This window comes from Mesoplodon mirus, assembly GCF_964341445.2.
Source record: "Mesoplodon mirus genome assembly, chromosome: 15".
Classification (NCBI taxonomy): Eukaryota; Metazoa; Chordata; class Mammalia; order Artiodactyla; family Ziphiidae; genus Mesoplodon; species Mesoplodon mirus.
This window is the reverse complement of record NC_138991.1, coordinates 61,748,784-61,776,018: the sequence shown is the minus strand read 5'-3', so window position 1 is coordinate 61,776,018 and position 27,235 is coordinate 61,748,784. Positions and strand designations below refer to the sequence as shown.

The window sequence follows — 27,235 nt, the reverse complement described above, 5'->3', positions numbered from 1 at the left end:
GATTGCTCCGCCCCACCTTTCCAGGTGTAAACATCCCAGTTTGTGGTTACTTTGCGCCAACTCAATGCCTTTCGAGCTGTAACAACAGCCAACAGTGTGAATGCTCACTACGCGTCCTGCACTGACGCCCAGGAGGAGCATGAGTTCCCCTAATGAACCCCGGGTCCAGCGATACACCCCGGACTCCCATCTTCCGCGACAATTCCCCTTGGTGGCGACCCCAGGAGCCATGGACTGTCGTTTGCTGCCACCTTGTGGCAGGGATGGGAACCGTGTGCTCCGTTTCCATTCTTGATAACCTTAACCAAGAAAACGCACTGAGTACTTACTGTGTGCCATGCCTCCAGTAAGATCCCGCGGATGCAAACAATATCCTGACTCAATCAGGTTCAAAGGAAGAATCTTCTCCTCTCTCATTTCTCCTTCACCCACTTTGTCTGCTGACCTCCCTTCAGGAATGGAAAACATAGCCAACTCCTAGCTGTGAGGGAGGCTGAAAAAGTGGATATCTGGCACTTACAACTTCTGTTGTGGTTGGTAGATTGGCGAGGGGAAAAAAATAGGTGGAGAACTGTCTGTTGGTAGCAGGTCAACACTGTCACCATCTTGTTTTGTTTTGTTTTTAATTGGGGTATAGCTGTTTTACAATGTTGTGTTAGTTCCTACTGTACAGCAAAGTGAAGTTGAGTTCCCTGTGCTATACAGCAAGTTCCTATTAGTTATCTATTTTATACATATTAGTGTATCGCCATCTTGTTTTTATTGTTGTTATAATTCAGTGTCATGGAAATGAAACCATATAAATTAAAAAAAAAAAAAAAAAAAGATCCCGCGGATGTGGGGCAGATGAATAAGACAGACACGGTCTCTTGCCCTTGCGGAGCTCACAGTCTCCTGGGTCAGACCAACAAATAAATAAAATGAATGAATAAATAAGGTGATTACAGAGTGTGACACACGCTAGGAAGGAAGCAAACGGGCTCTTTATCACAAGGTGCAACGATATATTTGCTAAACAGAGCGCTGTCTCCCTGTACACACTCTCCCTGCCCAGAACTGTGGGCCACGCAAGGGCAGGCAGCTTGTCTGACTCCCTCTTGCAAATGGGTGAAGTCACACAGTGCTGGCACATAGTAGGTGCTTAGTAAATGTCAAGTGAATGAATACACGGATGACAAGGCTGTCCAGAGTCAGCTTCTTGGCTCCTCCAGGACAAACAGATGGGGAGAGGGAAGGGAGGGCTATGGAAGGAAGGCTGGGTCCCCGGGATCCTGGGAGGGCCGGGAGGGTTTACGTGTGCGCTAAAGTGAGAAGGATGGGAAATCGTCACCCTGCCGGGGAAGCCCCAGTCCACCCTGTTTTAAATTGTACCCTCACTCCGCTCGCTTCTTGAATCCCTTCCCTGGTTTTTTTTCACCTTGGTATTTTCCCCCATCTCACATAGTACTATATATTTTCCTTATTTATTTAATGTCTGTCTCCCCCACTGAAATGTAAACTCTACGAGGGCAAGGATTTTTTACCTGTTCTGTTCACTGATGACTCTCCAGCGCCTAGAAAGTCCTGACACTTTAGCAGGAGCTCTGTAAAAGCAAGCATGTGAATGAAAGATGCACGTTGGCGGCTTAAGGCAAGGCCAAAAGGGCTCTGGGGCGTAGCCAGTGGAGGGAGCCGACTCAGAGCCCAGGCGGAGGGGGTTGACCCGAGTTAGGGAAGGGGCCAAAGGTGAACTGTACTAGGGCCAGCGGGGCTGGGCGGGGCAAGGGTTCGCCTGGGAGCAGAGCTAGACTGGGGTTGGAGCCATGGGGCGGGGTTTTCCTGGGGCTGAGCCTCCCCCGAGGCTGCGTGCTTTAGGGGCGGGACCCTATGGAAGCGTGGCCTGCATGAGGAGTGGCCAGCCTGGAGAAAGGGCCGGGGTGGGGGCGTGGTCAAACAAGGATGTATAAAGTGAAGGGAGGGGCTAAGGCTGGGGTGGGGCCAGTCTGGGGCGGGGCCTGTCCAGGGGGTAAATTTGGGCGGGGCCGGGGCTGAGCGGAGTGGGAGGGCGAGGGCGAGGGCGAGGGCGAGGGCGAGGGCGAGGGCGGGGGCGGGGCCAGGCCAGGCCGGGATCTCCGCTGTCCTGGGTCCTGGAGGGCTCCCCCCTCCCGCAGGCCCCTCCCTGACCGGCCCGGACGCAGGGTGTGCAGGTCAGGACGCCCCACGCTCGGCGATCGCCGGCCCGGACTGCAGGGTCCAGCGATCGCGGTTGCGCCCCGCCCCAGGTGCTGCGCTCTGAGCCAGGCGACCGCGGGGGATCCCGGCGGGCTCAGCTCCGTGCTGCCGCGGGGCTGCGTCTCGGAGACTCCGAGGGCTAGGGTGAGTGGGGCTTCGGGGGACCTGTGCGTGCATGCGTGTGGGCGCATGCATCAGTGTGTGTGCGTGTGTTTGAACCTCTATGCGCATCCTAGAGGGGATGCTGTGTGCGAGCATGGAGTTGAGTAGGTGCGTGCTCCAGGGAGCTGGGCGTGTGTGCAAAGTTGAGTGCGTATGCAAGGGCGGTCCCGTGTGGGAGGGGAGTTATGCATGTGTGCGCGTGTGTGGCAGAGACAGTGCGTGTGAAATTTGGTGAAGACTGTGTGCGTATGTTAGGGTGTCTTGGAGGAAAATGGGAGGGCAGGTGCAATGATTCTTTGGGGGACTGCAGGGTCGGGACGCCCATGGTAAGCTGTGGGGTGCAGTGGGTGAATGAATTGTGGGAGTGTAAGAATTGCAAATGTGTGTGTTTCCAGGTGGGTGGCTTTATGGGGTTTTCCGGGGGCCCTCAGCATGAGGATGGAGGAACGTTTGGGGGTACTGATTGCTCCTGAGGAGTGAGTGTGGTCCGGGGCATCGAGTAATGGACAGGGCAAGTGTTTGGGGCATAGCCCAAAGTAATTTGGGGATCACATCGGCCCCTTTGCTTTGAGGGCTGGGGAGATGTGCGAATGAGGCCAGAGGGATGGGCCTGCCCCTTGCTGGGGGAGCAGTGGGCAGGGTTCCTGCTTCCCGTGGAGGGAGCTGCTCCCTCACCAGATGCCCTCACCCAGGCTCTGTGCCCATTCCTGCCTGGCTGGCTTCCGCTGGTGGTCCTGCGAGAACATGGTGCAGAAGTACCAGTCTCCCGTCTGCGTCTACAAGTACCCATTTGAGTTGGTCATGGCGGTGAGTGACCCCTGACCCTGGGACCCCTTGTGTAACAGTTGGAGGGAAACAAGAGGTCAGCTATGATGGGAGGGAGACGGAGACCCTTGGATCCCCAGATCAGAAGGAATTAATGAGCTACTCCACTAACCTGGTGGGTCCAGCTTCTAACCAGGCCATCCCACCTTTCCCCACAACTTCTAGAACCCTTGCCCACTGACCCAAACACAAGGTCTTTCTTTCTTTTCCTTAATGAAGCTTATCTGTTTGCATCTTGGTCTCCTTTGTCAGAAAACAAGGATATCAGGGGCCAAGCTGTTTGCTGGCTGTCGTTTTGTGTACTGATAGTAATAATAATAATAATAATAATAATAATAATAGTACATATTCTAATGAGGATGATGACAGCAGCCATTCACTGAGGGTTTGCTAAGTTTACATACGTTGTTTTGTTTAATTCCCAGAAGCTCTTCTTATTCTCATTTTACCTCCATTAAACCAAAGCTCGGACAGGTGAAGGAATGGCCTTAAGTTCTGTGGCCAGGAAGAGGTAGAGCCGGGCTTGGATCCGCACGGGGGCGGCAGGGGGGATTCCAGGGCCACAACACCCCCCATGTCCTCCCTCTGCTCACACCCCCTCCCCTCCCCTTCAAGGAAGCTGAGACCAGGGGAAGAGGGGGCGCGTGTGGGCAGGAAGGGTCTGGGAGCAGTTGTCTAACTATGCAACATAGGATTGTCTCCCAGGCCCTCCTGGACCAGTAGTCTGTGCACCGTGGGGCAGGCGCTGGGGACAGGCAGACGTGGCTTTCCTTCTCGGTGCCAATCACTCTGCCTCTCAGAGCTTTCCTCCCCAGTAAAACAGAGGCAATGCTATGGGTTGTGGTGAGGAGTGAATGAAATAGTGCCCGGTGCCTCTGGCTCAGTGCCTGGCACACAGTAGGTGCTCACTACATGCAGCTGTCCCTGTTATTACACCACATGGTGTTTTAAGTGATTGTACTGAAAGTGTAAGAAATACCAGAATCCACCCCCATTGTCCTCATCCCACCCTTGGTTGCTTAATCCCAGCCTTCTTTCCCAGGACTTTCATATCAGCTGACGGCTCTGTGTGTGTGTCCTCCCCTAACCTAGTCTATGAACCTACCTACGTATGTGTTTACAGTCGCATAAAAGATGAAAAAGCATCATTGCAGTAATCCATACACGTCGTGCTGTAATGTGTAGACGGTTTCAGGTCAGGAAAGAAGCAGGAGCAGGCCTGGGCTTGTACTGACAAGCTGGGTGACCTTGGGCAAGTTACTTAACCTCTCTGAGCCTGCACTTTCCGCCTCTAACATGAGGATTACGTGGTTTCCAGATCTGGGGGTCTGTTGTGGATTAATTGAGTCGACACACGTAAAGCTCCCGGTACAGAGTCTGGCACAGACCAAATGCTGTTACTGTTATTGTTACTGTTACTGCGTTGTTGTCTGTGGCTGTGTGACTTTCCTTCATTTGTAATGGGGGTGGGACACCCCAGAGACTTAGGGATGTGCAGTCAGAAGGGCTGCGTCCCTGCCGTTGCCTGGCTGTGCTCTGGCTGTGTGTCTTTAGAAAGTCACTGAATTTCTCTGAGCCCCATTTCTTCCTTTGTGAAATAGGACTGGTTATATGCACCTCATAAGGTTGTAATTAGGATTGAAGGCGATTATAGTGCATGTGTGGCGGGGGGGGTGGGGGAGGGGAGGTGGCCAGCACAGGGCCTGGTCTATACTTAGTGGACAATAAATGGCAGCTAAATATAAATAATCATCCTCTGTCTAAGGCTCCAGACAGCTCACGTATTCTGACCCTAGGATTCATTCATTCATTCATTCATTCACTCAATAGAAGAGAGACACTGTCCCCACTTTTCTGGGATAACCTATGGCCCAGAAAGCCATGAAGCCAAGAAGCTGAGACAAACGACTATAGAATGGAAAACTAGCAAATTTTTATTATTGCATGGGCTTAATAAATGTAAATTTAATTTAGTATGTTTAGGATTCTCAAAAAAATATTTACAATCATTGCATTTTAAAATAAAAATGTCCGCTAAGACTTAAGACTTAGCACTTAAGACTGTATTAATAGGACTGTTGGAATATGTGAAGTGTATTTTGTCAGCTTTGAGTTCCATAATTGACTCAGTTTACTCCCCTAGCTGTTAACAATCTCTAGGGGCTGATGGATAAATGCTTGTGGGTACAACAGGAAACAAAAGTTTTCAGATATTTATTATCTGTATTGTACTAATTTGTCATTTGTATTTTTCAAATACTATGTCGCCTTATCTCCATACAGTCCTTGTTGGTGAAAGGGCCCCAAACTGCCCCAACATTGTCGACAAAGCCACTTTGCCGACTGTTTACAAAACATCATTGTCCCCAGAATAGCTGCATAACTCAACATAACTTGCTCGCTGTGCGGGCACAAAAGGGTTTTTCTGCACTTAATGTCGGTCTTTGTTTCTCAGCTAAACACTTGCCCTCAGTTTGGGTCAGATGCCAGGGAAGTTTCGGATGAACTCAGCTATTTTGACCACATCCGAGTGACCAGACAAGCTGGCCTTTTGGTTTTTCTGTTTAACAAAACTGACTTGAGAATCAAAGCATCCCTTCACTTCTTCAGAAATCCACCAAACCACCGAAGTTCACAAACCACTGAAACTGGGTTTGTGGAATTGGTTATAAAATAGTACTAAGGCAACCTTTCTAGATCCAGCTTAAAATTTTTAAAAAATGATTTCTCTCTTTCATTTCAAACATGTAACTAATCCACTGAATGGGTATCTCTCTCCTTGGGCCAAATTCCTTGACATGAGTTCTGTTTCTGAAGGATGGAATTCTAGGGACCTTTGCTTTCTCCTTTTTTTTTTTTTTTTTTTTTTTTTTTTGCGCGGTACGCAGGCCTCTCACTGCTGTGGCCTCTTCCGTTTCGGAGCACACACAGGCTCCGGGTGCGCAGGCTCAGCGGCCATGGCTCACGGGCCCAGCCGCTCCGCGGCATGTGGGATCTTCCCGGACCGGGGCACGAACCCGTGTCCCCTGCATCGGCAGGCGGACTCTCAACCACTGCGCCACCAGGGAAGCCCGCTTTCTCCTTTCTTGATAGTATTCTGTATTATTGGGTTCAAAACAATGAGCTTGTATTATCTTGGTAAGCAGAGGAATACAATTAAGACAATGGAGGCAGCTGCCTATCCAGGGTTGGAGAGAATCCCTTGTCCCTTTGAATGTGGGGTCCCCGAAGGTGGGGGGTCTTTGTGGAGATACCAGTATGTAGAACACAAAGACCATGTTTTGGACTGTGGACTGTGGTTACTTGAGCCCTGAAGGCCACTCTCTGGTCAGCCTACAGCCCATTGTGAATGATTTCCAGCTCATCTGGGCTCTTCTCCTGAATGGGTGGAGGTTACGAGCCAGATCCTCCAGGCTGGGTCCCTGCTCCAATTTCTTACCTGTGAAATGGAGATAAAAAGGCCTCTGCTCATCAGACAGCTGAAGTGAGGATTAAGTGAAGGGACATGTGTACCCGGACAGAGCCTGGCACGTTGTTTAATGCTCATGAAATATCCCTTAAGTGTATTATTATCATTTATGGTTTTAACAGCTTTTTTGAGTTATAACTCACCTGCCATACAATTCACCCATTTAAAGGGTCCAAATCAAAGGTCTTTAGTATATTCATAGAGTTGTGCAACCATCACCACTGTCAGTTTTAGAACATTTTCATCACCCCAGAAAGAAACCCCATACCCTTTAATCATTATCTCCTAAACTTCCCCATTCCGCCAGGCCCTTGACAACCACTAATCTACTCTCTGTCTATGGTTTAGCCTATTTTGGATACTTCATATAAATGAAATCATACGCTATGTGGCCTTTTGTGACTGACTTCTCTCAGTTAGCATAGTGTTTTCAAGGTTCATCCAGGTTGTAGAATCTATCAGTATTTCAACCCTTTTTGTGGCTGAATAATATTCACATTATGTGGATAGACCACATTTGTTTATCCATTCACAAGCCTATGGACATTTAGATTGTTTCAAGTTTGGGGCTATTATGAATAACGTTGCTGTGAAAACTGATGCACAAGTTTTGGGTGGACCTATTCCTTCCAAAGAAACCCCTGCTGTGAATGGTGGTTGTTATTCAGAATATTTAGGCAGATTCTATTTTAAATTTTATTTAACAAACATGTACACAGCACCTACTAGTTTTGAGTCCATTCAAATATTAACTCATGTGCTTCTCAGAACTACCCCATGAGCTAGGTTCGGTGGGTAACCCCATTTTACAGTTGAGGAGACTGAGGCACAGAAAGGATGAGTGGATTATCCAAGGTCACACAGCGAACACATGGCAGGTGTGGACTTAGCTGCAGGCAGTTTGGCTCCAGAGTTTACATTTCAAACCATGAGCTCTGCTGTTTCTCAGGGCTGAGGATCTGAAGTTATTGGGGTGGCCTCTGGGGCGAGTAAGCCGTCCCATGGGGCAGTTACCATCAGGACTGTGTCTGGAATGTCCACACCCCATCAGAACCCTGCAAAGGAGAGCAGAGCCAAAACCTACAGTCCCTGGCTTCTTGGAGGGCAGCTGATCACAACAGCCCAGAAAGGTTTAATGAACACTCTGTGTGCCCACCCCCTCAGGCCAGCTCAGAGGCAAGTACTTTAGTAGCAGCCTCAGCTGCAGCAGAAGAGGAAACTGAGGCTTAGAGAGGTTAAGAAGACTGTCCCTGTGTCAGTGTATTTGTTTGCTAAGGCGGCGTAACAAAGCATCACAACTGGGTGGCTTAGAACAACGGAAATGTATTGCCTCCCAGTCCTCGAGGCCAGAAGTCCAAGATCCAGGTGTCAGCAGGGTCGTGTTCCCTCTGAAGGCGCTTGGGAAGGATCTGCACCAGGCTTCTCTCCTGGCTTCTGGAGCTCCTTGGCTTGTGGTGGCATAACTCCAGCTTTCACATGGTATGTTCCCTGTGTGTGTGCACTTCTATGTTCAAATTTCTTCTTTTTTTTTTTTGTTTGTTTTTTGTTTGGCCACGCCGTGCAGCTAGTGGGAGCCTAGTTCCCCGACCAAGGACTGAACCTGGGCCCGCAGCAGTGAGAGTGCAAAGTCCTAACCTCTGGACCGCCAGGGAATTCCCTAAATTTCCCCTTTTTACAAGGACAGCAGTCATCTTGGATTTATAAGGACATCCTAATGACCTCATTTTAACTTGATTACCTATATAAAGACCGTATTTCTAAATGAGGCCACATTCTGATGTACCCAGGGTTAGATATCCAACATAGCTTTTTTGGGGGACACAATTCAGCCCATAACTCTCAGTCAATGGCATAATTAGTAAATGGCAGAGATTTGTTTTGTTTTGTTTTGTTTGCGGTACGTGGGCCTCTCACTGCTGTGGCCTCTCCCGTTGCGGAGCACAGGCTCTGGACGTGCAGGCTCAGAGGCCATGGCTCACAGGCCTAGCCGCTCCGCGGCATGTGGGATCTTCCCGGACTGGGGCATGAACCCGTGACCCCTGCATCGGCAGGCAGACTCTCAACCACTGTGCCACCAGGGAAGCCCCAGTGGCAGAGATTTGAATTTAGGGAATCTGACCCCATAGCCTGAGCTTGCAGCCAGACATCCTGGATTCTGTCTCTGAAGTTCAGTAAACATCTGTGTGCCAGTGGCTGAGGTGGCTTCAGAAATGACCTGACTGCCTCTTGTCCGTCCACTGCCCAGGGGTCCCTGTGGGGCTCAAAGCCCTGTGGTTTCAGGTCATCTCAGATTCTGCAAACCTAAAGAAGGAAGATGGCATGGAGTAGAATTTCCTAAGCAATAGTCTGGCTGTGCATCCGGAAGAAAGGTTATAGAGGTGAGGGCTGTTGGTGGCAATTAAGTGTTAAAATATTTAAAGACCTGGACTTTGTATTGATAAACAGCTTGTAATTTAGCAAATGGGTTATTAAGAAGGAGCAGCCTCTGAAGGTAAATCCTTGCAGCCCAGACCAATGGCAGGCAGTTAAAGTTGGAATCGTTGTTATGGATGTAGTTTTAATAAAGCAGCTGGGGCCTTATTTAAATGAGTTTAAATTAGTTCCCTGGAGCCTGTCATCTGATCCCGTTGCTAACAGATTAAGGGAAGCAACATTTTCCACCCTGGATTTCTTACAGGGCCCTGACAGGCTCTGATCTGGGCTGGGAGAACAGAGGTGATCCACTGCCCAGCAAAGTAATCTGATTTCAGAGGGCCCTGAAATCAACTTTAGGCCCTCATTCATTAGTTTATGCATGCGTTAATTCTTGCACGTATGCATTCCACAAATATTTATTGAGTTTCCACTGTATGCCAAGCACCGTGCCAGGTTGCAGGGGCTACAGACTAGGTGATTCTTAGCACTTTTTGAAATGCGTCATTATTCTGTTAATTTGCTTGCCTACTGGTTTATATGGAATTTGCTTGTTTATTTGTTTATATGGGTCTTTTCATTACATTAAGCTTCAGAAAAGGGGAGACCTGGTCTGTCTTCTTCTCATTCTGTCTTGACCTGGTTCTCCTGACATGACCCCTTCCTGCCCTCATAGACCTTGCAGTGTGTGTGTGTGTGTGTGTGTGTGTGTGTGTGTGTGTGTGTGAGAGAGAGAGAGAGAGAGAGAGAGAGAGAGAGAGAGAGAGAGAGAGGGTGTCCAGGCAATGTCATGTAGCAGAATTTGTAATTGGGGCAGAACTCGTTTCTTTGAAGAAATGAATGTGGCTTAGTTGGGCCCCTGTGATTTAGAAAGTGGCTGGCGGGGTCAGTTCATTTTTTCAAGGACTTTGGGAGCTTGGGAAGGTGTGGAAAGTGGATTGGAGGGGGGATTTCCATCCCAGAGGTGGGGAGAGCTTGGGGAAGCAGAGCTGACCAAGGCTGGGTGCATTTCTGAGACACTTAGAAAACCTAAAATAGCATTTCGGGACTTCCCTGGTGGCGCAGTGGTTAAGAATCCACCTGCCAATGCAGGGGACATGGGTTCGAGCCCTGGTCCGGGGAGATCCCACATGCCTCGGAGCAACTAAGCCCGTGTGCCACAACTACTGAGCCCACGTGCCACAACTACTGATGTCCACGCACCTAGAGCAGGTGCTCCTGCAACAAGAGAAGCCACCGCAGTGAGAAGCCCATGCACCTCAGTGAAGAGTAGCCCCTGCTCTCCGCTTTCTAGACCCAATGCAGCCATAAATAAATAAATAAACAAACAAATAAATAAATAAATTTATATAAAAATAAAATAGCATTTCCCTCCCATCATGACCCTGACACAGCACTAACTGTCAAGACACTCTGGGTTGGCCTCGCTGCCGCCCTGCCTCTCCCTGAACCATCAGGGGTACCAGCTGATCCCGGAAGTCCGTGGGTGCAGAGCATGTTCAGAGGAGGATTGTTCCCCACTCCGCTCCCCACGAGTGGGTAAGAAGCCACAGCAGGCTTTTGTGCAGTGCCCTGGCCCAGCGGAGGGGCTTCACATTCCCGCAGGGCCAGAGAGGGCAGACGTTCCCCTGGCATGACCTCACGAGGAGGACACCAGGTCCCAGCCAGGCAAAGGGAGGCTGGCTTCCTTCCTTCCTCCCTTCCTTCCTTCCTTCCTTCCTTCCCTCCTTCAGCAAATATTGGCTGGGTGTCTGTGGTGTCCCAGGTGTGCTACGAGGCCACTGGGGAATCCAGTGGGGAAGGAAACAGACCTAGAGACAGAGGCATTGACTGTAAACAAATAAACACAGACATGATACCCTAATCCAAATCACAATCTGGTAGGGCTATAAACCATCCAGAAGATGGCTCACCCTCTTAAAAAATTGTGGTAAAATATACATAACACAAAATTAACCATTTTTAGGGGCACAGTTCAGTGGCATTAAGTGCATTCACATTGTTGTGCAACCATCACCACCATCCATCGCCACAGCTTTTTCATCCTCCCGTACTGAAACTCTGTCCCCATTCAACACTCACTCCCTGTTCTCTCCCTCCCCCAGTCCCTGGCAACCACCATTCTACTTTCTCTCTCGATGAATTTGATGACTCTAGGGACCTCGTATAAGTGGAATCATACAGTATTTGTCCTTTTGTGTCTGGCTTCTTTCACTGAGTATTATGTTTTCGAGGTTCATCCATGTTGTAGCGTGTGTCAGTGCTTCATTCCTTTTTATGGCTGCATAATAGTCTGCTATATGGCTGGACCATATTTTGTTTTTCCCTTCATTTGTCAATGGATATTGGGGTTGTTTCCACTTTTCTGACTACTGTGAATAATGCTGCTGTGAACATGGGTGTACAAATATCAATTCAAGAACCTCGTGGTTTACCCTTGTCCATTAAAAAAAAGAAATCTACTATATGGTGACTGGCACTGTGCTAAATGCCTTACACACCTTATCTCCCTTTAATCTTTGCAGCAACCCTTACAGAGTCGGTGTCATTGTCATCATCATCATCCTTTTCTTTCTGAGGAAACTGAGTCTCAGAGAAGCTAAGTTGAGGTCACCCTGCTGGCAGGTGGCAGAGGCAGTGTCTAAACCCCATGCGTTGTCTCTGCCACTTCACCATATCCCAGCCTTGCCCCCTGCAGGGTCCTTCTGACTCTTTGTCTTCATCGTTTTGTCTCCTGAGCTGCCTTTGACTAGAGTAGCAGCAGGTTTCTCAGCTACAGGGCCATCTGGGTACAGCTGTTTCTATAGACTGTATACAGCAGTCATTTCAAAATGTTCCAAAGTGATGTTGCCCTGGTTCACCCATGTCCGCTTGCCTTCATCAGCGGGGATGTAACTGCTGCCATCGGGTGTCTGATGGCTCCCTCAGCAACTCTGAGCAACTCTGCCAAGAGCTGGGGGATCCACACAATGAAATATTATTCAGCTGTGAAAAGGAATAAAGCACTGACACAGGCTACAACATGGATGAACCTCAGAAACATAATGCTCAGTGAAAGAAGCCAGACACAAATGGCCACGTATTGTATGATTCCATCTGCATGAAATGTCCAGAAAAGGCAAATCCATAGAGACAGAAAGTGGATTAGTGGATGCCTAGGGCTGGGGTGGGGGGAAAGGGGAGTGACTGTGATGGGTGTGATGAGACGTTTTGATATTAGAGAGTGGTGATGGTTGCAAAACTTTGTGAATGTTCTAAAATCCACTGAACTGTACATTTTAATTTTTTTTAAAAATATTTATTTATTTTGGTTGTGCCAGGTCTTAGTTGAGGCACACAGGATCTTTGTTGCGGCATGCGGGATCTTTAGTTGTGGCATGCGGCCTCTTAGGTGCGGCATGTGGGATCTAGTTCCCTGACCAGGGTCGAACCTGGGCCCCCTGCATTGGGAGCGCAGAGTCTTACCCACTGGACCACCAAGGAAGTCCCTGAACTGTACACTTTTTAAGAGTGCATTTTATGGTATGAGAATTATATCGCAATTTAAAAAAAGAGTTGGGGGAGCTGAGAGGATTGATACTTCTGCCCTGGGGTCTCCCAGGCTTGCGGGGGAAGCTGGGGGTGGACAAGAAAGTCCCCTGAGGAGTGTGACAGGGAGGGTACACTTTGTGCAATGGTCACGGTTGTCAGTGCTGACTAGCCTGCAGCACGGAAAAAGAAGGTGAAGTGTTGGGCTAGAATATGTTGGTGTGGTTTGGATATTCTTTTCCCACTTTTGGCGGAAGGTTTGGGGTAAGCAGCATTCCAGCTTCCTTTGAATTTGCATGAGGAAGAGCAGGAAGGAAGGAGGGAGGGGAGGGGAGGAGGGAGCAGCTGTCAAGTGATTAGCAGAAATAGCTTTTCTGTACTTTATAGAATCTCACTCTTTTTTAAAATTTAAATTTATTGAACAAATGCTTATGTAGAACGAACCATGTGCCAGGCACTGTTCTCAGCACTTAACCAAAACAGACTCCTTTATTCCCCTGATGGCTCAGTAAGGGAGCTACTTTTCTTATTCTCCTTTTAACAAATGAAGGAAGGAGGGAACTGAGAGCTTGATGACTTGTTCAAGGCTACAGAGCTGGTAGTAAGCAGAGTAGAGATTTGAACCCAAGCCCCAGAGTCCACACCCTTCATGGCTAAGCTACACTGTCATTCACTCCTTTATCATGTAATGTCTATTGAGTGTCGACTGCATGCTAGGCATTTTGCTAAGCACTAGGGATTCAGGGCTGATGACTTTTTACTTCAGCAGTTGTGACACGGGAAAGAAGGAAAGAGGCACAGCTGAGCACTCATTGGGAGGTTTCATGATTACTCCCCTTTATAGAGTAATCATGTTACAGACTAATCATGTTCTCAGGGAGAAACGGGAAGTACTGTGCTCCAGGTTACCCAGCCTGGAGATGGGCAAGTCTGGCTAGGAATCCAGGCTCCCCTTTCCACATGCTTAGTGTGTTGACGTGGATTTTTGCAGGATGGGCAGCTCATAGGAGACCTTCAATAGAAGTTTCCACTGGCCTCTGCCTGCCCCAGCCCTGTCCCTGCCTGGGCAGGTTCTGGGCCTTGGACCAGCTCCCTTTCTGAGCTGGCACATGTGGGTGTCCTTCTCCAGTCACTTGACGGAAGGGCTGAAACCAAATCCTTCTGCTACCCTGTGTCCCTGAGGAGGCCACAGCATGTGTTTGTCCAGCTGGGAGAAGCTCAGGCCTGATTTGTGGGGATAGCAGTCAGCGTCTGAGGCTCTCAGGTAGGGATAAAACTAGCTGTGTGAGCTGGTTTCCAACACAGGGAGGGGCCTGTGAACTACCTGATCCTGTAAGACCCTGTCACCTGCCAAAGCCAAAGGGCCCCTGATCTGAGGGTTTTGGGCCAGCAGGATTCAGAATTTCCAAAACACTGACATTTGTGATGTAGCCAATGTCCCCTGAGAGGCAGGACTGGGAGGTTCAGGGCTGGGGGCTGGGTCAGATGGGCCTGCAATCCAACCCCACCACTTACTGGCCCTGTGATGTCAGAGGCAAATCACTCTGCCTTCTCGAGCCTCAACTTGCTCATCGGTAAAATGGGGAAATACTAGTTTCCATCCCAACAGGATGTCATGAGGACAAAATGGTGCAGTCAGTCCTCTGTAAATGTCACCATAACAACGGTGTCCAACACCAGCCCTTACAACCCCAGGGAATCTCTGGCTGACAGCCTCTGACTCTGGAGAATTAGCACTGGGTTAGACTCCTTATTTTGGGGCCCCCTGCCTTCCAGATGGAGCCTGGGCTCTGGGGTCGCCCCAGTGCTTGGGGTGGCACCATTGTTGAAACAGCAGTGCCTTCCCCCACACAGTCAGGGAAAGCTGTGTCCAAGAGCCCGTCTGCTGCTGATCAGCTCCGCCGTTATCTGGGGGTGCCAGACGAGGTTCTTCCAACAAGAGGTTTGTAACAACAGGAAGTTGGTTAAGCTCGGTTGGCTGTGTGCACTGAGCTAACAGTCTGTCATTCTTTTCCCTGGACCCCTTTCTTGGGGCTTTTTGGGCCCTTGGCAAGTTTGCATTCTTTCTTTCCTTGCCTGTCGGCTTTTCTTTGTTAGCCCTAGTTAGCCCAAGAACTGAGATGGGCACAGGTCTGAGTTCAGTGTCGCAAAAATCACGTAGCCCAGGCCTTGGGTATGCCATGTGCAAGCAAGTATATGGTTAGAAGGTGCCATAAGTGTTACCAAGAAAATGACCAGGACAGAGAACAGTACAGGAGGCAGCCTTGCAGGGATGAAGGTAGGGGAGGATGTCCCAGGAAGGGGGGCTGGCACAGATGAGTCCCTGAAGCCAGAACATCTCTTGAGCCTACAATCCAGGTCTCCTACCTTCTGGAAGCCCCTGTGACTCAAACCTCTCTCCCCCTTTGATGTCAAGTGGATTGATTAGTGTTCCAAGAAGAGGGAGCAGCAAGTGCAAAGGCCCTGTGGCAGGAACAAGCTTGGTGGGTATATTGGATTCCTGTGGCTGCCATAACAAAGTACCACAAACTGGGTGGCTTAAACAGCAGACATTTTTTACCTCATAGTCCTGGAGGCTGGAAGCCTGAGATTAAGGTGTCGGTAGAGCTGGTTCCTATTGAGGGCTGCAAGGGAGAATCTGTTCCATGCCTCTCCCCTAGCTTCTGGTGTGGCTGGAAATCCTTGGTGTTCCTTGGCTTCACCCCAACCTGTGCCTTCATCTTCACATGGCATTCTCTCTGTCTGTGTGTTTGTGTCCAAATTTCCCTGTTTTAAAAGGATGCCAGTCCTATTGGATTAGGGGCCTCCCCGCTACTCCAATATGACTTCATCTTAATTAATTACATCCACAACAAACCTATTTCCAAATAAGGTCACATCTTGAGGTACTGGGTGGGTTAGGATTTCAACCTATGAATTTTGTTAGGTGTGGATGACACACAGTTCAACCTATGACAGCATGTTCCAAAAACAGCAAGGCTGGAGCAGAGAAAAGGAGGCTGCAGTGGGAGGTGGGATGGTGGAACAGAGTAAGGAGTGTAAGAGTAAGAGTGGGATTTGTCCCGGGCACCCAGGCCTGTTCTGAGTATGTCGTTCCATCTGGGGAGCAGGAGAGAGACTGCAGAACAGAGGAATTGGAGATGCTCAAGGGCAGTGTGGCCACTGCTTGGCAGGAGTTGAAGGACTGAGGGTAGAGAAATCAAGACACATGGCCCCGGGGGAAAATGCCTGGGCTGTTTCCAAGCTGCTGAGCAAGGGGTTCCTGAGGTAGCAGGGGCTGGCCGGCTTGGGATTTAAATCCAGGTTCACCATTTTGCACTGTGTGACATTGGGTAAGTTACTTAGTGTCTCTGGGCTCCAATTTCCTCATTTGTCAAATGAGGGCGCCATTCAGAGGACTAAATGGAAGAAGGCACACAGCTGGAGGAGCAGAGTCGAGGCCTCACTGTGTGCCAACTGCTCTGAGATGTGATCTAGTGACATCCTTACCACCAGCCCATGTTATAGATGATGAGACGGAGGCTCAGAGAGGGCAAGTGACTTGCCTAAGGTCACACAGTGAGAAGGTAGCAGGAACTCAAACTGAGCCTGACCAGTTCTGACACATGCACCCCTTTCCCTCCATAAACTTTCAAGAAAAGGTCAGCATCCCTCTGCCCATCACGGAGGTGGGGCAGAGCCCAGCTCCTCTGGCTCTCCCTCTGCTCAGAAGGGGCTGGGAGGGTGTTGTTTGCAGTTCTTGCAAATGTGCACTGTGCCACCATTTGAGTCCTGTTGCCTGGAGAATAAAAACCCTGGGTGCCTACTATGCTCCAGGCTCTGCGTGAGACACTCAACCTGATATATACCCATTTTCCAGATGATGAAATGGCTAAGAGCAAAGAAGGGACTTGCTTCTCCTGGAGGTGGAGCTGGGCTTCATGCCAGGCGCCTGACCCCACCCCAAGCTCTGCTTACTTTGCTATGCAGCTCCTTCCTCAGTGGAGAAACGCCTTCCTTTGAAAGAGGGTTCAAGGCGGCCTGAGATGTGTAGGGGAGACACACTTCTCAGGGGTCCTCCCTTGCCAACCCTGAGGCTAGACCCCCAGGAGTGCCATTGTGCATTCTCCCCTGAGGAGAGTTATTCTAACCCTGGTGTGTTTGTACAAAGCAACCAGCCTCTACACATGGAGGCAGCCCTGTCCTCCTGACCCTGGCGGACGATGCACTGGGCTGGCCTCGTGGGGCCTTGAGTGACACCAAGAGCACCAAGCATCTCTTCTTGTCCGTCCCGCGCCTCTGCCCTTCTGAGCTGAGTGGTCCCGCCTCCCTGCCAGGAGCCAGGAGGGATGGGAAGGAGGTGTGTGTCCTCAGATGACGGCACTATTTTTGGAGCTCACTTTGATCCTTGATTCTGGGACACGTGGCCGTGACAGGCTCTTGGAGCAAACCCTGCTTGAATACAGTCAGCCACGGATGCTGGTATGCCCCCCCGGCGGCTCTGACCCTGGCAATTCTGGAATTGAGCTCTCCAATCTGGATGTTTTTTCTTGCTTTTACTTGCCTAACTGCCCTGGCTAGAACCTCCAGGACAATGCTGCATGGAAGCAGCCAGAGCAGACATCCCTGCCTAGTTCCTAATCTTAGGGGGAAAATGTCAGTCTTTCACCATTGAGTATGATGTTAGCTGGGGTTTTTGTAGGTGCCCTTTATCAGGCTGAGAAAGTTCCCTTCTATTCCGAGTTTGTTGAGTGTTGTTTTTTATTTTTTTTAATCATGAAGGGGTGTTGGTTTTGTCGATTGTTTTTTTTCTAAAAGATATCTTCTTTTAAAATGCCCCAAGCCATATTTAAAATAGATAACCAACAAGGAGCTACGGTATAGCACAAGGTACTCTGCTCAATATTCTGTGATAACCTAAATGGGAAAAGAATTTGAAAAAGAATAGATACATGTATATGTATAACTGAATCACTTTGCTGTACACCTGAAACTAACACACTTTGTTAATCAACTATACTCCAATATAAAATAAAAAATAAAAGACAAAAAAGTAAATAAAATGCCCCAAGCTAGCCCACTCTACCTTCCCAGGGCAAAAACTCAAATGTAGAGTCAAAACGTGATTTGCCAAGTCATAGCTCAGGCACTCCTGTGTCACTGCTCTAGAACAGGTGTTAAGACGGTGGTCTTGGTAATACAGGCAGTGGTCACTGCTCTTTCCACAGGCCAGGACACTCTTCTCTTCTTTGGATACCCCCTCTCGGAATTGAGACAAGAGCCCAGTGAGGGCTGGAGGGAGAAGGGTTGTGCTCTGGCTGCCCCCAGCCCCCTTGGCGCTCACCCCCGCCCCTCTGTCCCCAGGCCTATGAGAAGCGCTTCCCCACCTGCCCGCAGATTCCGGTCTTCCTGGGCAGCGAGGTCCTAAGCGAGTCCCGCAGCGCCGACGGGGCGGTGCACTTGGTGGAGCGGAGCTGTCGGCTGCGCATAGAAGCCCCGCGGCTGTTGCGGAAGGTGGGCACGGAGGGGGTCCTGAAGAACCAGGGACCCCGCAGAGGAGGGGACCGGACGGATGGTGGGAGATGGCGGGCGGGGGACCTGGGACCAGGGGGTGGGTTCAGGCGTTGGGGTGAGTGTGTACTGGTACCCGGAGGGCGTTCTGGGCTGGGGGCCTCCCGTGTCCAGGAGAGACGAAGGCCGGGAGGCTGGGCTGAGACTGTAGGAGGACCAGGGCCAAGAGGGAGTCCCGGGGTCTGGGAAGTCGGGGGAAGGGGGAAAAGTCGGGGATCCGGGCTCTGGCTGGTGGGCAGGCGCGGGGCGGGGGGCCGGGGGTCCCGGGGTCCGAGGGTGACAGGCGCCAACCCTCCGGGTTCGCGCCCCTAGCCGCCACCTCACGTCCAGCACGCACGTCCCTGCTGCCCTTTCCCTGCAGATTGCAGGCGTCGAGCACGTGGTCTTCGTGCAAAGAAACGTCTTGAACTGGAAGGAGAGGACTCTCCTCATCGAAGCGCACAACGAGACCTTCGCCAGCCGCGTGGTGGTCAAGGAGAACTGCAGCTACACGGTGAGCAGCGGGCTGGAAGCCCCGATATGTATGTATTAGTTTAAGCAGTCTCAAAAACTGCTTGGGACATACTTACTAAAATATTATTCGTGTTTATCTGAAATTCAAGTGTGACTGGGCATCTTGTATTTTATTGGCTAAACCTGGCAACCCTGCCTCCCCACCCCCTTCATGAAACTGTGCCTCAGTTTCTTCACCTGTAAAATGGGGTTAATGATTGTACCTACCACATAGGTTGTGGTGAGGATTAAATGAAGTAAAATATCTGAACCCCTTAGAACAGTGCCTGGCACATACTAAGTCCTGCATACGTGTTAACTTTTTATAAAAATTTTTATTGGAGTATAGTTGATTTACAATGTTGTGTTAGTTTCAGGTGTACAGCAAAGTGAATCAGTTATACATATATCCACTTTTTTTTTTAGACTCTTTCCCATATAGGCCATTACAGAGTAATGAGTAGAGTTCATGTTAACTTTTAATATAATTAATGATAATTATTATTCTCCAGTACATACTGATTGAGCACCTACTATATGTCAGGCAACCTGACAAGTCCTGGGCACCCAGCAGTGGACCAATCTGCCTGACCATTGCCTTCATGGGACTTCCATTCCAGTGGGAGACACAGATGAGAAAAAAAAATCAATATATACTTACAACTTTGTCACAGTGCTAAGAAGGGATCCAGAATTACAGAAAATAAGAGGAGGTGACAGTGTCTTAGGTAACAGTGTCCCCCAGGCCTCTCTGAGGACATGCCGCTGAAGCTGAGATCGGAAGGATGAGAGGGCTGGGAACAGAGTTCTGGAGGAGGAAACAGCATGTGTGAAGACCCTGAGGTGGATGAGTGAGGTCTGAGAATGGGGGCTGTGGGGGCTGAGTACTGCTGGCCTCGGGGCTGCAGTGAGGAGTTTGGAGGCATTTGCTGGGATGAACCCAGCTCTGCCACTTTCTTGCTGAGTGACACTGGGCAATTGCTTCCCCTCCCCGGGCCACCCTTCCATATCTGTAAAATGGAGACAGCAGAAGAACCCACCTCACTGGGCACTGGGAGAAGCAAATGAGGTAATGTAGGTAAAGCCCCTTAGCTGATGCTACATCCCAGATGGTTAGCTCAAGGTGGTAACTCCAGGGTAAAAAATGTGGCCCATTACAGGTGTTTTTTTTTTTCTTTTTTAATTGGTTGTGCCGCATGGCTTGCAGGATCTTAGTTCCCCAAACAGGGATCAAACCTGCACCCCCTGCAGTGGAAGCGTGGAGTTCTAACCACTGGACCGCCAGGGAAGTCCCCTGGGTGTTTTTGATGTGTCTTTGCCCAGCCTCCTGTTCGGGAGACCTTGCCTCATTCATCTGTCTGGTCCCTAGACACTTTGTGTGGTGCCTCGTATACAGCAGGCATCCAGTAAATGCTCACCGCTTTTTCCTTCCACATTTTCAGCTCCTCTTGGAGCCTACTGGAAACTGAGTCCAGGATGTTTACCTCTGGGGAGGTGTTGGTGGTAGTTTTTTTATGTCACTTTTAGTGTAGTGTTTCTTAGAGTGAGTTCTGCTAACAGCTGGTGAGCAGTATCACCAAGGCTGCTTGTAAATAGAGAGTCTAAGGCCCTACCTTGGACCTGTTCAGCCCAGGCATCTGCATATTTAACAGATGCCCTGCTAATGTTTCTGCCCACAGAAGTTTGAGAGGCACTAAGCCTGGGTCTGCACAGTAGCTCTGTCCATGAAATTTGTCTTTGCTTACATATATATGCATATTTACTTATAATAAAGATATGATAGGGCTTCCCTGGTGGTGCAGTGGTTGAGTCCGCCTGCCGATGCAGGGGACACGGGTTCGTGTCCTGGTCCGGGAAGATCCCACATGCCGCAGAGCGGCTGGGCCCGTGAGCCATGGTCACTGGGCCTGCATGTCCGGAGCCTGTGCTCCACAACGGGAGAGGCCACAACAGTGAGAGGCCCGTGTACCGCAAAAAAAAAAAAAAAAAAAAAAAAAAAAAGGTATGATATATAAATACATATTTTTAAAATATAAAATATAGTATTTATGTATAATTTATTTATAATGGTATATTAAATATGTTATTTAAATATATCACTATGTATGTACAATTTTTAAGGGACGGGAACATTGGTCTCACTTTCTTCTGGTCCCTCCTGAGAAGACTCTCTGTTCTCTAAGGCTTTAGACCTTGCATTGTTCTGGGCAGGGCCCTTTGGTACTGGTGCTGCCCTTGGGTGTTGCCAGGCTATGACGTGCTGTCCACTGCATGCTCTGGCTGGTCCAGATCTCCAAGAGAGCCCCCTGGGGAGGGCATGGCATCTCCCACACTGAGACCATGTCACTGCCCCTGCCTGGCTTTCAGGTCCACCCTGAGAATGAAGACTGGACATGCTTTGAGCAGTCTGCCTCGCTCGACATCCGGTCCTTCTTTGGCTTCGAAAGTGCCTTGGAGAAGATCGCCATGAAGCAGTACACAGCCAACGTCAAGAGGGTAAGAGACGGGTTCCATAGGCCATGCAGAGGAAGATGCACAGACCTCAGAGCCTGCGGATCCCGATCTGCCACCTCAAGACCCTTAACCTTCCTCAGCCTCAGCCTCCTCATCCATAGAATGGGTATTCTAATCAAAGTCATATCACATGAGATAATGGATGGAAAGCACCTGGTCCATAATGGGGTCACCATAGTCATTGTCCCAAAGTTCCTAGGCTTGGGCAGTGAACTCTCTGGACAGAGGGACATTGTGCGCTGCTTGGTTTAAAGATCTCAGACCCATCACTGAGTGGAGGCCTGTTAGTGTAGTGAAACAGGTGAACTTCATTTTAATAATAATATATTTTATCCACGTGTTATCAATATAAAACTTATTCGCGCGCTATTTTACATTCCTCGTTTGGTACTATGTCTTGGAAATCCGGTGTGTATTTAACACTCCCAGCACGTCCCTTTGAACTGGCTGAATTTCAGCTGCTCAGTAGCCACATGTCAGGCTGGCTGGGGCCGGAGCCGGGTGGGGGAGACTCCCAGGCTGAACTCCGCGGTACTGATGTGTCTCTCTGACCTCCAGGGGAAGGAGGTGATCGAGCATTACCTGAATGAGCTCATCTCCCAGGGCACCTCTCACATTCCCCGGTGGACACCTGCCCCAGTCCCAGAGGAGGACACCCACTCCCAGGCTGGGCTGAGGGATCCTGGCTCCCTGGAGGTCTGCGGGCCTGGCAGCGCCCAGGGCCCTGCTCCCGAGATGGTCAGTACTGACGGTAGGTCTCAGCCAGCCAGCCAGGTCTGTTCTGGGGTCTGCAGCGTGTTTGCTCACTCCTGGGGGGGAGGAGGTGGGGGTAGGGAGAGTTGCCAAGGGTCCCCTTGGTGTTGGGACTCAGCTTCCTCCCTCTCCCGACTGCTTTGCCTTCTCTGTGCTCTAGCCCAAGAGCCAGAAGTGACTTATTTCTAGATTAGGAATTGACTGATCTGGTGCCTCAGGGCTGCCCTTTCCTCTGTTTTATTAATATTCTATATTAAATGAGTAATGCATGATCATGGTAGAAAAAAATTGAAACTGCTCAGAAGATGTGAAGTAGGAAGTAAGACTCCTTTCTTCTCACTGGAGGCAACTACAGTTTTTCCTGAAATTATCTAGGCATATATACGTACATAATATGCACACACACGTGTATACACTCATACACACATGTGTAACCTACATTGAACAAATGAGAGCATATATACATTCCATTTGATATTTTGCTTTTTTTCACTTACTAATGTTGCTTGAACAGCTTTTTGTATCAGTGCATGTGTCTTGGCACTTTGCAGTATTTTGTGGTGTGGTTGCACCATTATTTATTTATTAATAAAGATTGATTATTTATTATTTTAGTTTTTTTTAGCTAGTCTCCTATTGATGGACATGTAGATTGTTTCCATTCTTTTTAAAAATGCAAATAATGTGGTACCTCTTTGTACTTAAGGTTTTAAAAAATATTTTCATGAGCATATATATATAGCATATAATTTTGAGTTGATTTCCTGAGTCAAATGTTATATGCAACTAAAATTTTGGTAGATTTACCAATTAATGTTCCCACCGAAAATGTGTAGCTGCATCTATTCCGGACTTTACCCCAGCTACTCTGAGACTATTAGTAAATGTTTTAAACTTCTGAAGGGCAAAGAGTGACCAATGGTAGATTAGTGGCCATTTCTTTCTTTATGAGTGAGGTCGTTTTATTTTTTCATGTTTGGTGACTGTTTTTTCTTTTCTTTTTTTTTTTTTTCTGTGAATTCCTGTTCTTGTCCTATGTCCATTCTCCTATTTTTCCATCAATTTTTTATTGCCTTGTAAGAGCTCTTTGCATATTAAGGCAATTAGCCCTTTGTCATATTTCAGACTCTCATCGACATGGAAAATGTTCACAATATAATGTTAAAGGAAAAAACCTAGGACACACAATTTCACATGCCCCATGAATCCAGTTTTAACCATGTGCACTAATGCCCGCAATGACTGTTTTCTCTTTGGGGCCACTGAAGTGTAAGCGCTTGCCTGACACAGAGATATGCCACAAAAATACATCTGGGGCTGTGTTTAGCGAGAACAAAATTCATTTGTTCAACAAATATTTATTCTGCACCAACTGTGTGCACTAGATGGTTGCTGTTATACGTGTGCTTTTAAAATATTAAAAAAAATTTTTTTTTTTTACTGCACTTCTGCCCTTTTCTGTGCGCACACTCTGCGTGTCATGCCCTGTGCCCTCCCCATTTGGCACTAGGCCTTCCCTTCCCTTTCTTTCTGTGCTGTCCACCAGCAGAGCCAGTACTCAGGATGGCTGGAGGGAGGCAGGATCATGCCCCTTCCACCCTGCTCTGTGTCACTGAGCCTTTGTGCTCAGAAGGAGAAAGGGGCCTCACATCTGCCTGGAGGCCGGAAGGAAGCTGGCGTCTACTGCCTCCCTCGTGTTTCCTCCCTCATTCCCTCCTTGCCCCGTCCCTGTCTTCAGCATCTCCGTTTCAGACCACTCTGAGGTGTTGCAGGGTCTGGGCGGTCCCTCCACAGCATTCCTCCTGACTCTGTTTACCCAGGTGGCTACTGGTGCAGTTGCCATGACCACCAGCCCTGGGCTTTTTTTGTTTTGGAGGGAAACGCTGGGTCCTGCTGCTGGATGTGCAGACATTCTGTTTGTTTTCTTATTGTGCCCTCTGCACACAAAGAACAGTCTATGCCCATGAAGGCTGCTCTTTGTGGACCATCTGCACCCAGGGCTGAGATGCTAAGATGCTGAGATGCCTCACCATGACAGCATCCGCCACCACAGCAGTTCAGAGTGGGCAACAGGACCTCAGCTCCGAGTCCTGCCTCTAAACGCTGGCACACGCTGACCTCAAACAGCCCAACTGTGCGAGACGGGATTGAACAGTGGGCATGATCCATGCAGCTCCCAGGCTGTATTTTGGGGTCAGGGCTTTGTCTACCCAAAGCCTCGAACCCCACAAGGGGGCTGGGAGGCACAGGGCAAAAAGAACTGGTACTTATCCGCTGCCTCCTTTATGCTGGGTACACCACAGGCATTTACCTGTTTGAGTTACGGAACCTCTCTTGGCCTCAGTTTTGTCTTCTCTAAAGTGGGAACAATAGTGACACCCGCCTCCCAGGGCTGTTGGGAGCTGGCTCAGATGATGCATGTCAGTAGACAAGAGCTCATATTGTCAATAATCTTCAGAGGGTGGGGCAGCTCCAGAGGGTTGGAATTTTTTTAAAAATTGGAGTATAGTTGATTTACAATGTTTTACAATGATTTTTTTTTAACAACAAAAAATGATTTATTTGCAACACAGCCCAGTCCCCATCATTTCAATACAGCACAGGAGTAGGAAAGAGTCACACTGCAATCATCACACTGCCAAGCTGCTGTACAGCAAAAATGACTCAGTTATACACATATGCATTCTTTTTTTAATAGTCTTTTCCATTGTGGTTTATCCTAGGAGACTGGATATATTTCCCTGTGCTGTACAGTAGGACCTTGTTGTTTATCCATTCTAAATTTAATAGTTTGCATCTACCAACCCCAAATTCCCAGTCTATCCCTCTCCCTTTCCCCCTCCCCCCGGCAACCACAAGTCTTTTCTCTATGTCTGTGAGTCTGTTTCTGTTTTGTAGATAGGTTCATTTGGGTCATATTTTAGATTCCACATATAAGTGATACCACATGGTATTTTTCTTTCTCTTTCTGACTCACTTCACTTAGTAAGATAATCTCTAGTTGCATCCATGCTGCTGCAAATGGCATTATTTTGTTCTTTTTTATGGCTGAGTAATATTCCATTGTATACATATACCACATCTTCTTTATCCAACCATCTATTGATGGACATTTAGGTTGTTTCCATGTCTTGGCTATTGTGAATAGTGCTGCTGTGAACATAGGGGTGGATGTATCTTTTTGAATCACAGTTTTGTCTGGGTATGTGCCCAGGAGTGGGATTGCTGGATCATATGGTAACTCTATTTTTAGTTTTCTGAGGAACCTCCATACTGTTTTTCATAGTGGCTATATCAACTTACATTCCCAGAGGGTAGGAATTACCTTGATTTCTGAGGGTCAAAGGGACACACCACTCAGCACAGTGAGATCCAGGCTTGCCCCAGCATGAGTTTTTAGAATCACCTTGGAAATGGGTTGGAAACACTAGAAGATCTGAAGACCAGTAGCTATTTGGTGAAAGGGTCACCGTGTGCTTGGAACTACGTTTTGGATTCAAGGTGGCCAGTAAGGCAAGGGTTTCAGAAAGGGTAGACCATGCAGCATCTCCTGCTGTCCTGAACCCCCTTTTCTCCTCCAGGGGACAAGCTGGATGCAGACTACATTGAGAGGTGCCTGGGCCATCTCACACCCATGCAGGAGAGCTGCCTGATCCAGCTGCGGCATTGGTTGCAGGAGACCCACAAAGGCAAGGTGGGTCAGGGCTGGGGCTGTAGTGACTCAGCCTCAGGCATGGGGGGAGGAAGGGCCAGGTAAGTAAGTCTGTGTAATTAGCAATGCTGGACACTTCTATTTGGCCTTCTTTTGTTATATCCTGTCTCATGCATTCTGTACGTAGCACTGACAGCATGGTTTCCCATCCTCGGCATAGTTGACATTTGAGGACGGACAGTTCTTTAGGGGGGGCTGTCCTGTGCACCATAGGGCATTGTGCAGTGTCCCTGGACCCCACCCATGAGAGGTCAGGAGCTCTTCTTCCCCAGCTGTGACAACCAAAAGTGGCTCCAGACATCGCCCATGTCTCCTGGGGAGCACAGTCACAGCACAGTCACTGTGTTCACAAAACCATGCATACTGTCCTTTTCTAAGAGATTTAATGATTTGCGAGGGTTGATTTTTGACTGCACATGGACTTTGCCTTTAGACTCTAAGCCCTACATGAGTGTCCACCATGCCTGTAGGTCTCAGTCACGGGCCTGACCTTTAGCTCTGTTGAATAAGAGCTTCCAGCCTAGTCGTGAGTTGCTTGCCCTTCCTCCCCTCCCCCCACTGGGGGGCAGACAAGGGAGTTACTTTAGTGTTGGGCTGGGATGTAACCTGTTTGCCTGTTTCCTCATCTGTAAAATGGGTACAATGTGAGCACACCCCTGCCCCCGGAGTGAATTACAAGGAACAATCCACTCCGTGTCTGGCTCAGCACAGCACTCAGGAAAGTGCACTTTTTATGGGGGCTGGCTTTCCCTTGACTGTTGATACTTGCCTGAGGGAAGGAAGAAGAGTGGTGGGCTTTAGCTTGTCACCTCTGCATGTTAGTTAGAGTCTGGGTTATATGTGTTAGGAACGCAGCTTGAATCAATCAGACAAAAAAAGCGGAGGTAGGGGTTTAATTGGCTCATATAACAAACTGTTAAGTGGGGTGTGTTAGTTTCCTGGGGCTGCTGAAACAAAATACCACAGACTGTGTGGCTCAAAGCAACAGAAAGTTATTCTCACGGTTCTGAAGGCCAGATGTCTGAAATCAACGTGTCGACAGGACTGGTTCCTTCTGGAGGCTGGGTGGGTTGGGGGGAATCCGTTCCATTCCTCTCTCCTGGCTTCTGATGGCTGCCAGCAGTCCTTGGTGTGTAGATACGTCACTTCCAGTCTCTGCCTTTGTATTCACGTGGTCTTCTCCCCTCTTTACATTCTGTGTCTGTGTCCAAATTTCCCTCTTATAATAAGGACAGCAGACATTGAAGTAGGGCACCCCCTAATAGAGTATGACCTCATCTTAACTAATTACTTCTACAAAGAGCCTATCTCCAAATAAAGTCACATTCCGAGGTTCTGGGTGGACATGATCTTGGTGGGGCACAATTCAACTGACCACGCAGCCTGTCTCAGGGATGTCCCGAACCAGGACTTTAAAAAATATATATATTTATTTATTTATTTGGCTGCGCTGGGTCTTGGTTGCAGCATGCAGGATCTTGTTAGTTGTGGCACGTGGGATCCTTAGTGTGTGGGATCTAGTTCCCTGACTAGGGATCGAACCCGGGCCCCCTGCATTGGGAGTGCGGAGTCTTAGCCACTTGACCACCAGGGAAGTCCCATGAAAC

The 27,235-nt window shown here is 48.9% G+C and overlaps 1 protein-coding gene across 1 annotated transcript in view; it reads left to right on the top strand.

Moving 5' to 3' along the window:
- The first annotated feature begins 2,297 nt into the window (after positions 1-2,297).
- The window catches only part of SEC14L5 (SEC14 like lipid binding 5), a 36,808-nt gene continuing 11,870 nt past the window's right edge, over positions 2,298-27,235 (top strand). Inside the window, exons 1-7 of the mRNA XM_082644061.1 lie at positions 2,298-2,355; positions 3,066-3,180; positions 17,951-18,100; positions 18,519-18,650; positions 21,017-21,145; positions 21,722-21,914; positions 25,498-25,610. Coding sequence (XP_082500187.1) covers positions 3,118-3,180; positions 17,951-18,100; positions 18,519-18,650; positions 21,017-21,145; positions 21,722-21,914; positions 25,498-25,610 — 780 coding nt within the window. The 5' untranslated portion in view covers positions 2,298-2,355; positions 3,066-3,117. The remainder of the gene's footprint in view (positions 2,356-3,065; positions 3,181-17,950; positions 18,101-18,518; positions 18,651-21,016; positions 21,146-21,721; positions 21,915-25,497; positions 25,611-27,235) is intronic.